This window comes from Mobula hypostoma, chromosome 5 (assembly GCF_963921235.1).
Source record: "Mobula hypostoma chromosome 5, sMobHyp1.1, whole genome shotgun sequence".
NCBI lineage: Eukaryota > Metazoa > Chordata > Chondrichthyes > Myliobatiformes > Myliobatidae > Mobula > Mobula hypostoma.
This window is the reverse complement of record NC_086101.1, coordinates 139,620,276-139,640,813: the sequence shown is the minus strand read 5'-3', so window position 1 is coordinate 139,640,813 and position 20,538 is coordinate 139,620,276. Positions and strand designations below refer to the sequence as shown.

Below are 20,538 nucleotides of genomic sequence, written 5' to 3'. Positions count from 1 at the left end.
CACTATTCCCAATAAATTAAATTGATTATCACCAATATTACACAATCAGGTTCGTGATAAACAGAGGCTAAAAGTGAATGCGGTGTGTGCACCTCCTATTTCAATGGCAGGAAAGCCACCTACTAGGCCCATTCAAGAACTTAAGTAAGTAGGTTACATTTTCTCTGCTTAAACTATTTTTATTCTCCAAGATGCTAAATAGCTGCATCATTTGTGGAAGATTTTCTTTGTGCTTTGAAACTTAAATGGCTAACTTCTTATTTGGAAATGTATGTAATAATGTCTCTGCTTTTTTTTCATTATCTTGTTTGGCTTGAACTTTTCCTAAAACGATTCTGCTTTGCTTAGGTTTCTTGAACTAGTCATCAAAAATGAAAAATAAACATGTATAATCTTGTATGTAGCACTTGTAATATTTTAATACTTCTAATCAGATCTCAATTTTTATGCAAGAAGCACTTGTATTTCTGCAGTGATCTTCATGACCTTGAAACATTACAGTGCTTTAAAATCAATGAAGTACTTTGAAAATATACTCACCATTGCAATGAAAGGAATGTAGCCATTAATTTGTGTACAAGTTCTTGCAACCACCAATGTATATATGTGTAACAAAATTCATTTAAGGGATTACCATTTTTTAATAGAGGAAGGACTGACCAGAACAATGCACTGTAATTCTATAAAGTAGGTAGGTCAGTGCTTAAGTGACGGTTCAAAATTGCATAAAGCTATTGGGATCAGTGCATCTCTCTGGACCAATATTTGCTTACTCATTAGCTGTCTGGAACATGGGATAATTCTGCGCTCTTTTTGCTGGATCATCAGGTTATATATTTGTTCTTGGTTCTGTGGAGTGAGACTCTGACGGGCAAGAGAATCTGTTATGCACTGAACAAGAGAGATGACATTTGCAGGGAAAATTTATTTCTCTGTTACTGTACATTTACACTGATCGACTTACTGCATTATGAGAAAATTCTGGACTAAATCCACAAATCTCACACTGCTTTACAATATATACTGAACTCTACTACATACCAATACCACTGAGTATTTAACTGATTATAATTTGTGCTGCATTTATTTTCATTTTTATTACTTAGAGATAAAGTGAAGAATAGGCCCTTGTCATGCTGCCCAGTAACCCACAACAACGTTGATTTAACCCGAACCTGATCACAGGACAATTTACAATGACCATTTAGCCTACCTGGAACGTCTTTGGACTACGGGAGGAAACCAGAGCACCCAGGGGAAAACCCACTAATTCCATGGGGAGGGCGTACAGAAACTCCTTACGGAGGATGTCAGAATTGAGCTCTGAAATGTTGACTTTAAGATCAAAAGTAACTGAAGAACTTGACATTTGTAATAGTTAATGTTGCAGTTTTCTTAGACTGCAACTTGATATCAATTGTTACTATAAGGGCCGCTCCCTTTAATCAAAAATAAAAACTTATTGTGTAACTTGCATGTCAATTTTCCTTGACTATTTTCTTTACTTTTTGGGATCTTTTCTTTCAGCAGTTTGCTTTATTATATCCCAATTAACAGTGGGAATTTTGTCTGTCTTTTGATAGAAGTTATGGTTTTATATCCTATTTGCGAGAGCTGATCGATGCACCCGAACCTGTAATGAGCTATCTTTGTGAACAGTACAAAGTTTATGATGTTCCTATAGGAACAGCAAAGACTAGATCGATGATTGAAAAGGTAGGTATTTTTAATTGACTTCTTGTATTCAAGTTGTATCAGAAGCATAGCATTTCTAAGCAAGGAGTCCTACAAGGTTACCGCTTGCCACCCTCAATAGTGCTGTACCACATTCACTCAGGTCACGCTTCCTCTGAAACAATTTCAGTTCACTCCATAGCTTACCGTTATCATGTAGTATCTAAATATGTTAAAATACCATTTTTCAGATGTGGGTCCATTTTCCTTGACACATCAAGGCCATGTTGTTTATTTTCCTCTCTAGGATTCTGGCGCTTGCAGTCTTTTGTCCATCTGCAAATGTGTTAACTGCTTCCCTCATCCTCTTCTAAGTCATAAGCAATCATGAAAGTGCAAAGTATCATGTCTCCATTTTAAAAACTGCCCTGTGTCCATGATAATCCAGGCAATTCACTGTCTGTCTTAATTCCCAGAGATTCTTTTTCTCTAATGTACTATGTCAAAAGTTTTTTTGAAAATAAGTAATGCCCATTCATCTGCCTAAGCATCTTCACAAAATTCATCTTGGACTTTTATTCCTGTGGATATGCTGCATTTCCCCCAAGGCTCTTCTCAGAAAATGTTGTTAAGTATGTTTACGATTAGCTACTTTCCAAAAATTAATGTCAGAAAAAAGGTCAGTTATTTTCCACTTTTGACTTGCTGTACTTTTTAATTAATTAAAATCTCCCACTAATACAACCCTATTATTCTTACAACTCTGAGCAATTTCTCTACACACCAACTCCTGAAGTTCCAGCTGACTAATAGCCCCATTAGAGTGACCCTTATTGTTTCTAATTTCTACCCATATGGCCTCATGATGATCCCTCAAAAATACCATCACTAAGTACTGCTGTTATGTCCTCCTTTAACAAAAAATAACACCCCTTCTTCGCTTACCTATACCTTTGTTATGTCTGTAGCATCTGTATATTCATCTTTTGTCCGAAGTATTTAACATGCATCAACCTAAATGTGTTAACTGATCCTCAATATTTAACAGTTTTTTGTCAAAACTCTACTGAATTTTGCAGTGACTAATTTATATTAACAATCCTAGATTTTGTGTGTGAAGTTTCTCAGTCATCCAGGTTATTGTATATCAAGCAGTAGTAATCAAGGCAACTGAATTTGCTGTGTTGTCTGGAAGATGCTTCACCACTCATCCGAGAGGCCTCTTCAGTTCTAATCCATGTTGGGTAGTTCTTTGGCTTATAAACTCAATTGAGTTGTTTAAAGGTATTGTATAGTCACATGACCCTCTTAACGACCCTCTTGTGATTGCTATACCTTTAAACAACTCACAGACAAACCAGAAACAAGCGTCAACAAGCTGGAAAACTACCCACCATGGATTAGAACTGAAGAAGCCTATCGGATGAGTGGCGAAACGTCTTCTAGACAACATAGCAAGTCCAGTTGCCTTGATTTGCCACTGCTTGATAAACCCTGAGTTTTGTTTCTTTCACTATCAGAAACATCTCACATATTCATAATTGGATCCTCTGTGATCTAATAGTGTACGAGGGACCATAATTTACCAGCAGTCAGACTGAATAAATTAAAGATCAAAGGGCAGTCTTTTTTATATTAATCTTTTCTCATGCTAGATGATGGTTTTCACATCTGTAAAGGAATAAGATTTAACGTACAATTCCCCTCTTTTTGCACTCAATTCTTTATAGCAATCAATAGAGCAGATTGTTCAGATATTGGTGAAAGTTATGTTGATTGTATTCCTTTAATACAGGGGGAAAATCTTTTTAAGTCTTTTGATATTTTGAGTTCGTAGTCCAAGAGACAAGATCTTACTAATTTTTGTAGCAGTAGTCAAATCGGAACGCTGGTCTATAACCTGTACTGTCCAGGGAGAAATCTGATAGATGTACCACTGTATATTTTCTAACAATGTGAATTAGTGTACAACATTCTAACCAACATTGATGTTTTGCAGGTGATAAAAGAAACTCATCTGCGTCAGATCTATACAGGGGAAGAGCGATACAGTGTAAAAAAATCGGTATACTCCAATAAGACCATTTCAAGCAACACATCATTGAAAAATGCACAGTTCCTCACTGTTCAAGTGGATGTGGAGGAACGGAGACGGTTGGATGATCAAGCAAAAGTAAGTTTTCAAACAATTATAATGGCTTTTTGTTTGAATGTTGAAGCATTAGAAATTCCATTTCTCAACTACAGAAATTGCTCCAGGTCATGATCCTCTGAATGGGAGACCTTTTTATTTAATATAAATATTGATACTCCCTGAGTCAAACAAGGGTTCTGAGAACTGTCTGTAATATGAAGCTTCTGTAAGTCAGAAACAGTAGTGGCTGATGTTGCAGAAGCTGCATTGGTAAGTTAATTAGCTGCAGGTTAGAAAATATCTCACTGAGTTTTAGAACTTAGAATTAATTAATACAAATCGGAACTACCGATTCAAAACATTTTGGGCCATGGAATTTGCTGGAATTTAGAATGCCGGACTAGAAAGATCTTAGAACATAGAGCATAGAAAACCTACAGCACAATAAAGGACCTTTGGCCCACAAAGTTGTGCCGAACATGTCCTTACCTTAGAACTACCTAGGCCCTCTATTTTTCTAAGCTCTATGTACCTATCCAGGAGTCTCTTGAAAGACCCTATCGTTTCCGCCTCCGCCGCCAGCCCATCCCACGCACTCACCACTCTCTGCATAAAAAAACTTATCCCTGACATCTCTGTACCTACTTCCAAGCAGTGGGTAGTGGCTCCATATATCACTACTACAGGGCGTGACAACCCTGCCTTACAGGAGTCCCGGGCTCAGCTGGCTCCGGCTGACAGTACCTGGTATGGGCCCCTATCCAGGGTTACAGATCCCACTGCCTTATGGATATCTTTGGGAGAAGAGAAGGCTAAGGAGTAAATCCTACACAAATCCAGAGTGGAGCCCCTAAGGCGGTTGGATGACGTATCACGTCACTTCCCAGCAGCTCCTGCAGCCAAGCTGATGCCAAATGTACTGCTTCCCATTCCTTTGGACCACATCCGCGAGGCCGAGAGGGGGATCTTCATGTCTGGGCAGCCCCAGGTCTGCGCCCCGGAGAGGACCAGGCGCATCCATTGTCGACTTAGACAGACGGAACCTGAATAGAATACTTCCAAGCACCTTAAAACTATGCCCTCTCGTGCTAGCCATTTCAGCCCTGGGAAAAAGCCTCTGACTATCCACACGATCAATGCCTCTCATTATCTTGTACACCTCTATCAGGTCACCTCTCATCCTCTGTCGCTCCAAGGAGAAAAGGCCGAGTTCACTCAACCTATTCTCATAAGGCATGCTCTCTAATCCAGGCAACATCCTTGTAAATCTCCTCTACACCCTTTCTATGGTTTCCACGTCCTTCCTGTAGTGAGGCGACCAGAATTGAGCACAGTACTCCAAATGGAGTCTGTCCAGGGTTCCTATATAGCTGCAACATTTCCTCTCTGCTCTTATACTCAATCCCACGGTTGATGAAGGCCATTGCACCATATGCCTTCTTAACCACAGAGTCAACCTGCATAGTGTCTTGTCTAAACTAGGCTTTTAGTTATTATTATAATACTTTTATTCTGTTAGATACAGCATGGTTTTCCTTGTAGTTGTTGAGGTCTGGAACTAGTTGCTTCATCTAAGGAGCTGGACTGTAACCATATTAGCATCATTTCTTTTGACAATTTTGTTAGCTGCCTCTTCATTTCAGTGTAAAGTGAACTGCAGGGAAAGAGCAAGGAGTAAAAGGATGTTCCATAACATCATATGCTATTTGTCTACTTCGTTTGTAGGAAATAACTGCAAAGCTAAATGCGCTAGAATCCCGCCTTGCTGAAATTTCTGAGACACACCGACATCTCGAGTGGAAAGATAATGAACTGAGGACAAAAAAGAAAGAGCTTTTGGAGATGAAAAGCAAGAGAAGGCAACTAGAACAAAAAATCAGCACAAAGAATGACAGGTACAGAATGACCCTCTTTACTGTGCATTCAGGTACAATGTAAATTCTGAGGGTATCTTGTGTGGAAAACAACAAACACCGCCCTTTAACAGTACAACAAAATTCTGGATTTATCTGGCTGGGTATTTATGAACTAATGATGTAAAGTAGGGGTTCCCAACCTTTTTTATGTCATGGGCACCTACTATTAACCGAGGGGTCCATGCACCCCAGGTTGGGAACCCCCAATTTAAGAGATGATTTTTGGAAGTGCAAGAGAATATAAACACAACGTTAGGAATATTTTCAGTGTGCATAATATTAAAGAAAAAAATGAATTTCTCTGTTTACTAAGAAGTTAAATTTTATGTGGGGAAAATATTTCCATGATAATTATTTTATTGAATAGAAAAGGGTTCACTCTTTATATTTGAATAGTTCTTGATATTCTAGTTTTGCATTGGGTATATTTTAAGTGTCATATTAATTACTGCATTTGCTGCTTTTGTCATTCTAATTTGGAAGAATCATATGCACACCTTGAAGTATGCAATATTAGTAAACTATAAAACTAAAATGGATGCCAAGTACTGATAGAACTTGCATTGTTGTTAATTATGTCAAACAAGCAGCTCCTTACTCTGAGTGGTTATATTAGATTGTTGCATAACAGCTGTTGCTTCTTTGTATCATTTAAATTATGTAATATGAGTGCAAACTAAATGAAATCAGCTTTGTTGGCATGAGGAAAAGAGATATTCAAGATCAAGTTTAATTGTCATTCTATCATACACATGTATGCAGCTAAATGAAACATTGTTTGTTCGGGGGCAAGGGGCAAGGTGCAAAGCACAGTACATAAAGTTACATACAGTGCACAGCACATATACTTACGCCACCATATAGTCACAAAATATTAGCACAAGTCCCTGAGTGATGTGACTTGAAGATAGATGGTGCCAAGTTTTTGGAAGAACAAACACACGGCAGTTCTTCCAACCGGCCTGCAGGGGCCAGCCCTGAACCAGGCACAGATCCCAATGCGCCAGCCATGCCTCTTGTTCTCTCCAGTACCTCCTCCCTAGGGAGGCTGTAACAGGTGACACTGCAGCATTTGGGCCTGGTCCATGCAACAAGCGAGGCCATGCAGCCTCCCCCACCCCTGTTAGGTCTTACCAATGAACCTGACTTGCATTATTATGTATTACCAATGTCCAACAGTATCTTGCGATCACAAGAAAAACATTTAATACAAACATTTACAATATTGTTTTGCACCCAGAGAGGCCACTGCGACCAAGTGTGCTGCCATCATTTTGGAAGATGTTAATGTTTCAGATAATAAATGCTACAAATTTGATGCATCTTGGACAACATTTTTTCCCAGTTATTTAATTCAGTTAGGAGCAAATGTAGGTTAGCAATGGGAGTTATTGTTCAATATAATTTTGATTTATTTCAGCCAGGTTCTGTTAAAGTTTATTTTCAATTTGATCTCTGAATAATCCAGCTGTCCTGAAAACGCAAATATTGGAGGCAAGCTCTTTATCTGAGGCAATGGTGGTCTTGTCACAAAGTATTTTCATGTTAGCAGACAAATGCTGCTCAGTCCTCATATTTGACAATATTTTCCAAGTCTCAAGCAGATGGAGATGGATACCATCAATCTTGAAGAGGAAGAACGAAAAGCTAATGCAAAGTTGAAAGCAATCTATACCCAGAAAGCCAAGCTGGTTTCAGAGTTAACACAGCTTATTAAGGTATGATTCAAAGGAATTTATGGAACAATTCATAAATATTGCTCCATGACTCTAAATCTCTGGCAAAATACCTTGAAAAGTATGTGAGGAAATTATGTTAGTGTAATAATTTTGGTTTTGTTAAGAAAAATCACAAATGTGTTTAACTATCATTACATAGATCTGTACTCTTTAGTAAAGCAATAGTAATTGTGAAAATTATTACAAATACTTAAATACTTAAAAAGATATTACAAATACTTAAATTTTTGTATGAAATTAATTCTATTTTAGGCAAATCATTTCCATATTTTCTGGGATTGTCCTAAATTAAGTCTATATTGGGAAAGTATTCATAGAACATTAGTTAAGGTACTTAGGACCCAGATACCTCTGAACTTTGAGACGCTCTATTTGGGGCATGTATTGTTTCTTGAACAGAAGGAAGACATAAAGTTACTGCAGGCCCTTTTAGTGGCAAGTAAGAAATCAATCACTAGAAAGTGGCTAAATCCAATACCACCTACATTAGAAGATTGGCACAAAATTATCTTGGAAATATTTAAAATGGAAAAGTTGACTTACTCCCTGAGAATTCAAAAAGAAAAATTTTATCAAATCTGGAATAAATGGATTGAATATATAACCCCAATGCGAGCAGACTTTAGATGAATCTCCTAATGATTTATACTGCTCTTCTCATCAACACAGTAATATTGCTAATGTAAGCACCCCTAGTCTAAATGTTTACTGTTTTTGTTTTTTTTGTTTGGAAGATAGAGAATTAATACAATTAAAGGAAAAGATTTGGGTAAGGGATAAAAAATGATAAAATTAAGTAATTAAGTACATAGGGATCGGATAAGCATGAACAAGTTAGGATATAAACACCTACAATGGTTGTTACATAGGCTTACACACAACTTTTTGGACCAGAAGAAGTGATCCAGAAGAGATGTATGGAAACTATTACTAATCCACTATTATTACTACTTTTCTTAACAATTAATACCATTACTTAGCCTAATAGATTAGAATTTCTACTGTACATAATTATCTATTTAAGGGTCTAATTTCTTTTTATATCATCTCAATATGTACTTAAGAATGTATAAATAATTATAGTTTTATACATATAAAAAAATGGAAAAGGTCATACATGTGAAAGAAGTACATGATACTTGTGAATTCCTTATCCAAATAAAAATAAAATTTAAAAAAAAAGAAATTAATTCTATTTTATTTGCTTTGTTAACTTATTCAGAAATGAACAATGAGACGACAGAGTTTTAGACTTTTGTACTATGGGGGGGGAAGACTTGACATTATCTCTACCTCTCATGTGATGTGATCTATTCTGTGTAAATGCATTGTTATGCTTCTGAAAGACTTGGAGCTTGTATTACTGCAGTGAAATTTGTGAAGTACAGATATCTTGGTTTCATTTTTGCTATTGTTTAATTTGTCATTGTTTTTGTTAAAGGAAAATGCAGTTGATGGAATGGAAAGTTCTTTAGCATCCAAAGTTTAAGTAAATTTATTATCAAAGTCATTGAGGCAGGTTACCATATTCTTCTTGTGCACTGGTAAAATTAAAGCCTGCTCGAAGCAGATTGGTACCGCAGACTTCCAAAGCATTAATAATGTCAGTGAACACTCCGGATCTTCAGTTCTCAGCCATGTACTCTGCCTGGGCCAGATGCTTTTCTATCATCCTCCTCAAGGATGCTCTCATGTTGGCCTCAGATTCTGAAATTGCTGGATCATTGGGGATGGTGGGAGTCTGAAGTTTCTCTGTTTTGTTGGTCAAAAATAGCAGAGAATACACTGTGCCTGGATCAGAGCCCTGCAAGTATACAGTCCTGTTGATAGTGAATACTGTAAATTGGGTTCAACCCTGCGCGCCTAAGAGCAAGAACAAAGGTGCGAAAGATCTTAATATGTGACATACTCTTTGCCAATGACGCTGCTATAACCTCTCACACCAAACAGCAACTACAAACTCTCATGGACCGCTTCTCTAAGGCATGCAAGGACTTCAGGCTTACCATCAGCGTAAAGAAAACAAATGTCCTTGTCCAGAACGTAGTGGAGACACCTGTCATTACCATCGACGATTACAATCTAGAAGTCGTCCACAAGTTCACGTACTTGGAGTCGACCATTAGCGACACTCTCTCCCTCGATGCTGAAATCAATAGGCGTATCAGCAAAGCAACATCGATCCTTGCTGGACTCTCCTCGCGGGTCTGGGAGAATCCGGAACTTGCTACAAAGACCCAAGACTGCCGTGTACATTGCATACATTATCAGCGCCCTCCTGTATGGTAGTGAGACTTGGACCATCTACTTCAAACAGGAGAAGAAACGCAATAGTTTTCACCTGCGCAACCTTCACCGCATCCTCTGTATCGCCTGGAAAGACAAAGTTCCAAACTCTGAAGTCCTCCCCCACACTGGACTTCCCACAATGTTCACGCTTTTAAGACAACGCAGACTGCGCTGGCTGGGCCATGTCCATCATATGAAGGATGGTAGACTGCCCAAGGACATCCTCTGTGGAGAACTAGCAACAGGCAAGAGGAACGTTGGTAGACCCCAGCTTCACTTCAAGGACCTCTGCAAGCACGACATGAAAGCCTTAAAAATCAACACAGAGTGCTGGGAGGATTCAGCAGATGACCGCAACAAATGGCGAGGTACCCTTCAGCAACACCTACAGCAAGGCGAAAGAGTGATCCTGAGTCAGTTTGAGGAGTGGAGAGCTAAACGGAGAGCACAGCGGACAACAATTCCACGACGCCCTACACATGCAGCAGCTGTGGCAGAGCCTATCGTTCCAGGATCGGCCTCAATAGCCGCAGTCAACACTGCTCGACAAACCAGTGACTACCAGAGGCACAGTACCCATGGTCAATCACGACCGACGGAGGCCACACATAACATTGGGTAATCCGGGTGAAGAAGTCAACATTTCATCAGAGCTTTCATATAACAGTTCAGTACTCCAGCTCATAAAGAAGCTGAGCATACTCCCCTAGCCTTTGCACTCTTATGTACAGTACAAGTTAACATTTATCATTACTTTTATCCTTTTTTAATGTTTCCACTGTTTTAAGCGTCTTTTTATCATCTGGGAAGTTGGCTAGACCATTCACTGAAATAATCATTAATTCATTTATAGTTGCATACAAAACATAATTATCAACCATTGAAATGACAGATAATGTATTGTAAACCTTGTGCTGAAACAGTCTTTTCCACCGTTTCCTACTTAGAATGCTATGTAGAATTTCCAGTCCACTGAAATTGGCAGCATAAATAAACAATCTGTTGTAGCTGTTCACAGGTGCAATAGGTAATGTAGGGTTTCCGGTGGGATTGAGAGGTAGTATGCACAGTTACGCTTGTGACCTTTTGTTTCTAGACCTGCATGAGGCTGAACATGGATAAAGTTGGCTTTGTTCTTGAAAACACATTATTAAGTTATGAAAAGAATCAGCTGGAAACAGAATTTAAAGAATCTACTGTGGAACAAAAAATGAAAGAGGTATAGTTACCACGCTTTATGCTGATGTATTCTGAGGTTGATGAATGAAATTCTTTTCCCAGCACTGTTTTTGTGGGTTCTACACCAATACGTTATTTTTCCTAACTTGATTTTATACACACATTTTAGTAGCCTTCATATTTATCGACATTGATTTTGAGAAATTAATACCCCATACAAAATGACATTGATTCAGTTATTCTCGCATGATGCAAGTGTTGCCTTCTGCATTTAAAGTTGTACTTGATACTTGCCATTTTTTTGTTCAGTAACTGCGTTCTCTTATGTAGGATTATGTAGAAGTCGCTCATTTGGCCAAATAAGTCTGTACCAGTGCTCATAATATTATTTTAATTATGGATATAGCAACAGTACAGAGAGCTGGATGAAAAAAAGCACAAACTTTTGAATATGTGTAAGGAGCGTATGAAAGCAGCCAGGGAGATCTGTGACTTGGATCCAAATCAGAGTGACATTCCTCCAGAACTGATGACGGTAAGTAAAAATGAATTGCTGAATTGTACCATTATGCAGAGACAAAAATGTGGAAAATTACAGACCTGGCATGTCATCTCTAGTGGTGATTCTAATGAGTAGTCTACCATTGTCCATTTATTAATGGGAGTTAAGTGTGTGGTTACAATGGTTCAGAATAAATAAAGAATGGATTGATCATGGATTAAACAGAATGAAATGACTCAAAAGTAAAAACAGTAAATTCATAAGACCAGTCAAAAGTCATGAAACTTCATTGTATTTGATGTTAATTTTAAATTGTAGAAGTGTTGCCTCACTAAAAACATGGATAAGTTTAATGAAAGTGGATAATGAGTTATAACTTGTGTATGTATGCTATTAAATCAATACAGTAGAATACATGAAGGCATTTTCCACAATACATCATCAACGTGCAGAATTCCACCTGGTTGCATCACCACCTGGTATGAAGGCTCCAATACCAAGGATCGAAAGAGGCTGCAGAGGGTTGTAGTTTAGCTGGCTCCATCCTCAATATCCAGCACAAGCCTCCCCACCATCAAGAGCATCTTTAAAAGGCGGAGCCGTGATTAAGGAGCTCACCATCTGGGACATACTCTTGTCTCATTACTACTATTAGGGGGAGATACAGGAGGCTGAAGATACACACTCAACATTTTAGGAACAGTTTCTTCTCCTCCACCATTAGATTTATGAATGATCCACGAACATTATCTTACTATTTACTTTATTGTAGCTTAGTAATTTTTATGTCTTGCACTGTACTGCTGCCACAAAATAACAAATTTCATGATATGTCAGTGTTAATAAACCTGATTCTGAAACAAGTCATTCAGCATACTGTATCATGCCAAGCATCGAGTACCCATTTATATTAGCAACACACATCAAAGTTGCTGGTGAACGCAGCAGGCCAAGCAGCATCTATAGGAAGAGGCGCAGTCGACGTTTCAGGCCGAGACCAGGGTCTCGGCCTGAAACGTCGACTGCGCCTCTTCCTATAGATGCTGCTTGGCCTGCTGCGTTCACCAGCAACTTTGATGTGTGTTGCTTGAATTTCCAGCATCTGCAGAATTCCTGTTGTTTGTACCCATTTATATTAATTGCATATACCAGTTCTTAGTGTGTTTTGGTGATTCAAATATCATCTCATTGCTTATATTTAAGTACTTAGATGAAATTTGATATTACAATATTTCTAATTAATTTTGTAAAGGATGAGTAATCTTCCATATTGATGCTGGGTAGTGATCTGCTGAGTTCAGCCATGGTTTTTTTTATGCTACTTCATGACACTACCTGAAGTAGCATAATTTGCAGCAGTTCAATACATGATCACATTTGTTACTGAATATAGGGAAAGATTATACTCTAGAAAACAAGTCTGGTTGGTAAAAGTCTGTTCAAGAATGATGTTGTAAGGATCCTGGTTTGAGCAGAAAGGTGGGCTGTGTTATTGGTACTGTTATTCAGGTTGTACTGGGAGGTTGAAGTTTCTTTTATTACTACTTGTCTGATGACTGATGAGCATGGCAAATAGTTGATCGATGGCTAAGCATGATTTGTATTTATTTTTGTTATTCCTCTGTGTACGCAGGAATAAGCCTATTGAGCAACCCTATCCTACAGTAATCATTTTATTAACCAACTGTATCATTCTATTTCTATTACTAAAAATCATTCTGGTAGTTTCATTTGTCCTTTTTTTTTGTCTAGGCATTTCAGAGTCTTCCCAATTCCCTGGATGAAATAGATGCTTGCCTTAATGAGGAGAAGTCAAGAGCATCATGTTTTACAGGCTTGAATTTTTCAGTAAGGGCATATTTTTGTTTTAACATTTACAGTTCAGAGTTTTAATAAATGAAATCAGCAATTTTGTCTTGAAAGCAATGTCAAAAGTCCCACTTTGGGACTTTTCGGAAATTGAATACGGCCTATAGATTTTTTTTTAGTGAAGAAAGGCTCAGATTGCAGTTACATATTTCAAAATATTCAAACGCTAACAACTGGAAAGAAATTGCATTTACTTTGCTCTTTTTTCATGACTCTTAAGTATTCCAAACCATTCCAGAGAACATTTTGAGTATAAATAGAATCTTTCTTCCGCCAATTTTCATCAGATATGCGGGTTCAAAGTGTCTGCTTTTGTAGTTTATAACTCTGAATTACTGACTGAATTACTCCGCAGCATCATCAACTTGATAATCCAAATGGTCTTTTCCTTAAGCAACCTAAATCTAAATCTGCTGAGTGAATACTAATACAGGTTGAGCACCCTTTTTCCAAAAATGCAAAATCTATAAACCTCTGAAATCCAATTTTTTTTTTTTTTTTTGAGCAGTGACATGATGCCCCAATGGAAAATTCCACAAGGCACTGAAGAAACCCAGGTCTCTGAGAAGTGACCTCACATATCCCGAGTAGGGCTTTGTTGCCACCAATTTATTTTCAGCAGTCATCACAGCCAGATCTTTGTGCATAGTTCACAGTAATGACAATGTGTTTTATACTTATTCTTTGCACTGTGCTAATGACGAATGGAGATGATAATGTTAACACGGTAGAAAAGATGCCCATAGACGACATGGTGAAAATGTATGGTGGACTAATTGAAGGGCTAGAGCAGTATGCATTTATAACAGAACGAGCAAGGGCAGCAGGGTAACGTAGTGGTTAGCACAACACTTTACAATGCCAGTGACACGGGTTCAATACCTACCGCCATCTCTAAGGGAGTTTGTACATTCTCCCCATGACTGTGTGGGTTTCTTTCGGGTCCTCCGGTTTTCTCCCATGATCCAAAGACATGCCAGTTGGTAGGTTAATTGGTTATTGTAAGTTATCCCTTGATTAGGCTAGGATTAAATTGGGGGATTGCTGGGCAGTGCAGCTTTAAGGACCTACCAGTACCCCAAAAAAAATAAAGAAATCATGTTGGTTTATAAAATCAAAAAATTGCTACGATAGAAACCCTTGTTAATGAGGCAGATGACACTAAGGAAAAAACATTTTTTTAAAAATCTGAATTTCATCTCCACCTAAAAGCCCATGTTTGAATGTAACATGACCAGCAACACTATTTTGTTAAAAGTAAAATGCTGACTTTTTCATAGTTTTCATTGCATTTACCTGTAATTAAATTCAATCTTTTGTTTTATATGTTACATAAACCCAAAAAAGTAAAATGCTAATACTGCGTACTGTAACCTTTTAATCAAAACATGACAACATAAATGGAGACTGAAAGCCTGCCGTTGATTGTTTCTGTTCAACAACTGATTCAGATATTCTCCCAATGTTGTTGTTGTTACCTTGTACATGCTATTATATACAATTACTATAATGAAAATATAATTTTTACTGTTAGGTGCATATGTGTAATGAACAAGTGTAAGACAGACTGCTTACCGAGAGCACATAAATTCAGAGTTGTTCAGGATGTGTATAAGATGTATATGTAATGTAAATGGATTTTGTGTCTAGACTTGAGTCACATCCCCAAGCTACTTCATTATGTAGATGCAAATATTCCAAAATCTGAAACAATTCTGTCCCAAGCATTTTAGATAAGGGGTTTTCAGCCAGTATTAAGTATTGTAAAATTAAAATACTGCAGTTAGATTGTCATTTCACTTAGAAGGAAAGTTTGTGAACTTCTCTACTTATGTTGGAATATGCTTTTGCTAAGTCACCTAATGGAAATTGGATATGCAGGGTCAATTTACAAGCAGCAGGCTCTCGCAAATAGCAGTCAAAGTGTTAACCACAAACGGATGATCTGGTCAGTTCCATTTACATAGTTAAAAAACTGAGTTGTGGATATGGAAGTATTTGTAATTCAACTGAATATGCTATTGTATATAATGACATGGGGAATAAATATTGCTACAGTAAATATATTGGGCAGTCAGGAGGCTATCCTCTGAGAAATACTTGACAAAAAGCTCTTAGATGTGAGAAGATTATTGAGATGTACTGAGTGAAATTAGGTTTTGATAATAACATGCACTGATTTCTGTTGAATTAATAAGCTGTATGAAATTTATCTTCTTAGGTTGTGGATGAATACAAGCGAAGGAAGCAAGAAATAGAAAATTTATCTGATGAGCTAAATAAAAAAAAGAGCGAATTAGAAAATTACAAGCTGAATATCTCACAGGTTATTGGATTAATACTTTGACAACTATATTAACGTTGATTTGGATTTTTAAGTTTTTTTTACAAACTGTTAATGTGAGTCAATGCCCTTTCTTCTCTCTGTAGGTAAAAGAAAGATGGCTAAATCCCTTAAAGCAGCTAGTTGAACAAATTAATGAGAAATTTAGCGAGTATTTCCGCTCAATGCAGTGTGCAGGTGAAGTTGACCTCCACACAGACAGTGAGGTAAGACCTTGTATGTTAGCACTGATATATCAATAATGCAGGTACTATTATTTACCTAGTGGTTTAACCCTTGAGTGAGATGCAATTCCTTCCTTCACCCCAGATGTAGACTGTTACTGGTAAGATTTATAAAATTAACTGCACCTGCAATATCCTAAGAAGTGTCTGCCATTCTTCATTAACCTTTTGTTCATTTCCCTTCGCTGAGTTGAGGGATTATTCCCTGAATGTACAATTGCCTTTTTGAATATTGCATTCCTAAGACTTCCTGAAATAGTACGACACAGCAGTAGTCTTGATGCTTCTTTATTCCCTCTGCTGTTTTTTTTCTTCTGTTAATGTATCTACTGATGGACATTGGCCCAAATTATACATAATACCCATGCCTTGAATGTGCTTACTTGTAGTCCTATGTGCAGCATTGTCCTTTTTCAGCTGAGCGTCCCTTAGTCACAGCAAGCCTGAGAAGTAGAGTGGTCTGTAAGCAGTGACTAGGCCTTAGGAACTTTAGGGATTGCTTCTGAATTACCTTGTCTTTCAGATAGTCCTTTTCAGCACTGACACTTAGAAACAACTGAAATGTATATAATTTCAAAAAAATAGGTTTAGTTAAAAATATGTGAAACTGCTGTAAATTCATTAAAAATATAAAACAAAAATCTTTCACTGGATTCTTACCCTCTGACTGCCAAGTGTATGTAACAGGTTTGCGCTAGACAAACAATTATCCTACCATGTAGCTGGGGGAAGGGGGCAGATGTGAAATGTGGCTGTGTTTTCAGTTTAGGGTGATACACAACTGCCTCAGTATTCAGTGGTGAAGTCCATTGGCAGCCACACAGTCATCTGATCTAGTGCTTTCAGTTTAAAGTAAGTGCATGTATGTCACGATATACTACCCTGAGATTCATTTTTCTTGCGGGAATTCACAATAGATAACAAATAAATACAATGGAAACAATGAAGAACTACACACAAAGACAGATGAACAACAGTGGAGTTCTCCCCTGCTTCACTGCTGGTGCAGAAACTGAGCGATGACCCACAAGAGGGACATAACAATCCAACCTACTATGTTCTCTACATATTGCTGAAACCTGTTGCAATTTGAATGCGAGGTGAATGAAGACCTATTTAAATTTAGTTTTATGAGCTTAACCATTTCTTTTACTAAGTAGGGAAACTCCTTGAATACTTAACTACATTGTTTCATATTCACACTCATCACCTATGTCATTTAGAAAGTTGTTGTCTTAAAATATAAAAAAAAGAGGTGCTGACTAAATAATATTATCTAAATGCTCAAACAAACTTGATCAGAAGTTAATCAAAAGTGTGACCAGGCTAAAAAACACCATGACCCTGCTCCACCATTGTGGTTGATCTTTTAACGAGTTCCCTTTGCTACTAATTTACTGCATCCCTTGAATGCTTTCCAAACCTAAGTTTTTACTCCTGAAGTAGAGAATTCCAATCCTTCTCTCAGCCCTAACTGATTGACTTCCACACCTGAGGAATCAGATCTTTCGCATCTGATTCCTCATAGAACATCATAGGTATTCCTGGAATCTTCTATATCACAATCAGGTCCTTCCAAACTCTGTAGAATACAGGGCAGTTTTAGGTCTCAGTGTTTCAATGCTGTATGTGTTCTTCTCCCCACAGGAGGAATATGACAAGTATGGTATCCGAATCCGAGTGAAGTTTCGTAGCAGCACCCAGCTGCATGAACTCACCCAGCATCACCAGAGTGGTGGGGAGCGAAGCGTTTCTACAATGCTCTATTTGATGGCACTGCAGGAATTAAACAGATGCCCCTTTCGTGTTGTAGACGAAATCAATCAGGTACTTCTATCAGTGCAAATTTTATTTCTTCCTCTCATTGAAAGTAACTATTTCAATGTTAAAGTTCCAGTGCAAAAACTATCATTGCATTTTACTGCACAGGAGGTCATTCGTCCCAGTGACTGTGCCAATATGATTTTCTTAATTTGAGGTATATACTGCTAGAATAACTTGGCTGCCCTTCTTCACAGTAGGGTAATAGGAACCTTTACTTCCAGCTAACAGGGCTTGCAGATCCCCAAACTGGTCAATCATTCATTATTCACGCAATCTTTGACCATAAGACATAGGAACAGAATTAGGCCGCTTGGCCTATAGAGTCTGCTCCGCTATTCCATCATGGCTGATTTATTATCTCTTCCAACCCCGTTCTGCTGCCTTCTCCCCATAATCTTTAATGTTCTTACTAATCAAGAATTATCAACTTCTTTAAATATACCCAATGACTTGTCTTCCACAGCCATCCGTGGCAATAAATTCCACAGATTCACCACCCTCTGGCTAAAGAATTACCTCCTCTTGCCTATTCTAAAGGGATGTCCTTGTATTCTAAGGCTATACACTCTGGTCCTAAACCCTCCCTCCCCTTACCACTATAGGAAACGTCCTCTCCACATCCACTCTATCTTGGCCTTTCACTATTCAATAGGTTTCAGTGAGATTCCCCTCATTCTTCTTAAGTCCTGTGAACACAGGCTCAGAGCCATCAAACTGTCCTCGTGTGTTTGTCCTTTCATTTTTGGGATCATTCTCGTGAACCTGCTGTAGACCCTCCCCAATGCCAGCACATCCTTTCTTAGATAAGGGGCCCAAAACTGCTCATAATACTCCATGCGTTCTGACCAATGTCTTATAAAGCCACAGCATTACATCCTTGCTTTTATATTCTGGTCCCCTCAAGATGAATGCTTATATTGAAATTGCCTTCCTTACCACTGACTTGACCTGCAAGTTAATCTTTAGGAAATCCTGCACAAGAACTCCAAGTCCCTTTGCATCTCCAATTTAGGAATTCGCTCTCCGTATAGAAAATAGTATACACTTCTACTCCTCCTACCAAAGTGCATAACCATACACTTCCCTACACTGTACTCCATCTGCCACTCCTTTGCCATTTTTCTAATCTGTAGGTCCTGCAGACTTACTGCTTCCTTAGAACTACCTGTCCCTCCACCTATCTTTGTATCATCCGCAAACTTGGCCACAAAGTCATCAATTCCGTCATCCAAATAATTGACATATAAGATTGACAGTCAGTCCCAACATCGACCCCTGTGGAACACCACTAGTCACTAACAGCCAACCAGAAAAGACCCCATTTACTCCCATTCTTTGCCTCCTGCCAGTCGGCCAATCCACGCTAGTATCTTTCCTGTAAAACCATGAGCTCTTCTATTGTTATGCAGCCTCAAGTGAGGCAACTTGTCAGAGGCCTTTTGAAATTCCAAGTTAACAACATCCACTGACTCTCTTCAGCTCCTTCTTTCAGAACCCTGCGGTGTTGTCCATCTAGTCCAGGTGACTTACCTACTTTCAGACCTTTCAGCTTCCTAAGCAGCACCTCCTTAGTACTAGAGTCTACACTTACTTCTGCCCCCGATACTTACAAATTTCTGGCATGCTGCTGCTGTCTTCCACAGTGATGATTGACGCGAAATACTTATTGAGTTCATCTGCCATATTTTTGTCCCCTAATACTACCTCTCCAGTGTCATTTGCCAGTGGTCCAATATCCATTGTTGCCTCGCTTTTACTCTTTATACATCTGAAATATCTTTTGATATCTTCTTTTATACTATTGATTAGATTACCTTCATATATCATCCTTCTTGCAAAGGAGCAGTGATACAGATTTTATCTGCTGAATGGCTGTCACAATGGACACTTAATTCTCAAAAGTAATTGTCCACCTTTGCATGAATTAAGCATCCTGACATGGGAAATTTTTGCAATACATGTGGCAGAAGGGCTGACGTTTATTTTCTTTTGATGATTGCAGGGAATGGATCCCACCAATGAAAGAAGGGTTTTTGAAATGGTTGTGCGCGCTGCTTGCAAGGAAAACACCTCTCAGTATTTCTTTATTACGCCCAAGGTACATTGGCTAAACTTTAAGTTATGCAGTTGTTCTACTTAAGATTTATGTACAGTTTTGATAGTATACAGTTATCAGTAATAGAATCTTGCACTGCGGAATATGAAATCACTGCATTAATTTAAACTTGGTAGCCACTTTATTAGATTGATTCTGTACCTAATAAAGTGGCCACTAAATGTATTTTTGTGGTCTTCCGCTGCTGTAGCCCATCTACTTCAAGCTTTGATGTTTTGTGCATTCAGAGATGCTCCTCTGTCGTGTTGTAATGTGTGGTTATTTGAGCTACTGTTGCCTTCCTGTCAGCATGAGCCAGCCTGGCCATTCTCCTCTGGTCTCTCTCATTAACAAGCTATTTTCACCCACAAACTGCCATTCACTGGATGTTTTTTGTTTCTCACACCATTCTCTGTAAACTCTAGACACTTGTACATGAAAATCCCAGGAGATCAGCAGTTTCTGAAATACTCAAGCTATCCCTGTCTACCACCAACAATCGTTGCACAATCAAAGTCACTTGGATCAAATTTCTTCCCCATTTTGATGTTTGCTTTGAACAACAACTGAACCTCTTGATCATGTCTGCATGCTTTTATGCATTAAGTTGCTGCTACATGATTGGCTGATTAGATACTTGCATTAATGCGCTAGTTTACGGATGGTCACTGAATGTACGTTCACTGAAACCAGAACGATTATTACAAAACAAAATGGTGATAGTTGAGTAAATAGCTATTTGATAGAAC

The 20,538-nt window shown here is 38.2% G+C and overlaps 2 protein-coding genes across 11 annotated transcripts in view; one reads left to right on the top strand and one right to left on the bottom strand.

Annotated features, from left to right (window-relative positions):
• Positions 1 to 20,538, bottom strand: part of klf9 (Kruppel like factor 9) — a 105,190-nt gene that overhangs the window by 68,301 nt on the left and 16,351 nt on the right. For 2 of the 7 annotated variants that reach the window (XM_063049045.1, XM_063049052.1), the window contains one exon: positions 15,889 to 16,426. The exons of the other annotated variants lie outside the window; for them this stretch is intronic. Coding sequence is in view for 1 of the 2 variants with exons in the window: in XM_063049052.1 (XP_062905122.1) it covers positions 16,404 to 16,426 (23 nt within the window). In the remaining variant the exon portion in view is untranslated. Of the gene's footprint in view, positions 1 to 15,888; positions 16,427 to 20,538 lie in introns of those variants that run through there. 7 annotated transcript variants of the gene reach the window in all.
• smc5 (structural maintenance of chromosomes 5) overlaps positions 1 to 20,538 on the top strand; it is a 69,371-nt gene that overhangs the window by 46,157 nt on the left and 2,676 nt on the right. For all 4 annotated transcript variants that reach the window (XM_063049036.1, XM_063049039.1, XM_063049038.1 and 1 more), the window contains 12 exons: positions 50 to 144; positions 1,584 to 1,716; positions 3,674 to 3,847; positions 5,534 to 5,703; positions 7,319 to 7,442; positions 10,849 to 10,971; positions 11,338 to 11,466; positions 13,186 to 13,281; positions 15,524 to 15,628; positions 15,733 to 15,852; positions 17,518 to 17,697; positions 19,697 to 19,792. In XM_063049036.1, the coding sequence (XP_062905106.1) occupies positions 50 to 144; positions 1,584 to 1,716; positions 3,674 to 3,847; positions 5,534 to 5,703; positions 7,319 to 7,442; positions 10,849 to 10,971; positions 11,338 to 11,466; positions 13,186 to 13,281; positions 15,524 to 15,628; positions 15,733 to 15,852; positions 17,518 to 17,697; positions 19,697 to 19,792 (1,545 nt within the window). The remainder of the gene's footprint in view (positions 1 to 49; positions 145 to 1,583; positions 1,717 to 3,673; positions 3,848 to 5,533; positions 5,704 to 7,318; positions 7,443 to 10,848; positions 10,972 to 11,337; positions 11,467 to 13,185; positions 13,282 to 15,523; positions 15,629 to 15,732; positions 15,853 to 17,517; positions 17,698 to 19,696; positions 19,793 to 20,538) is intronic.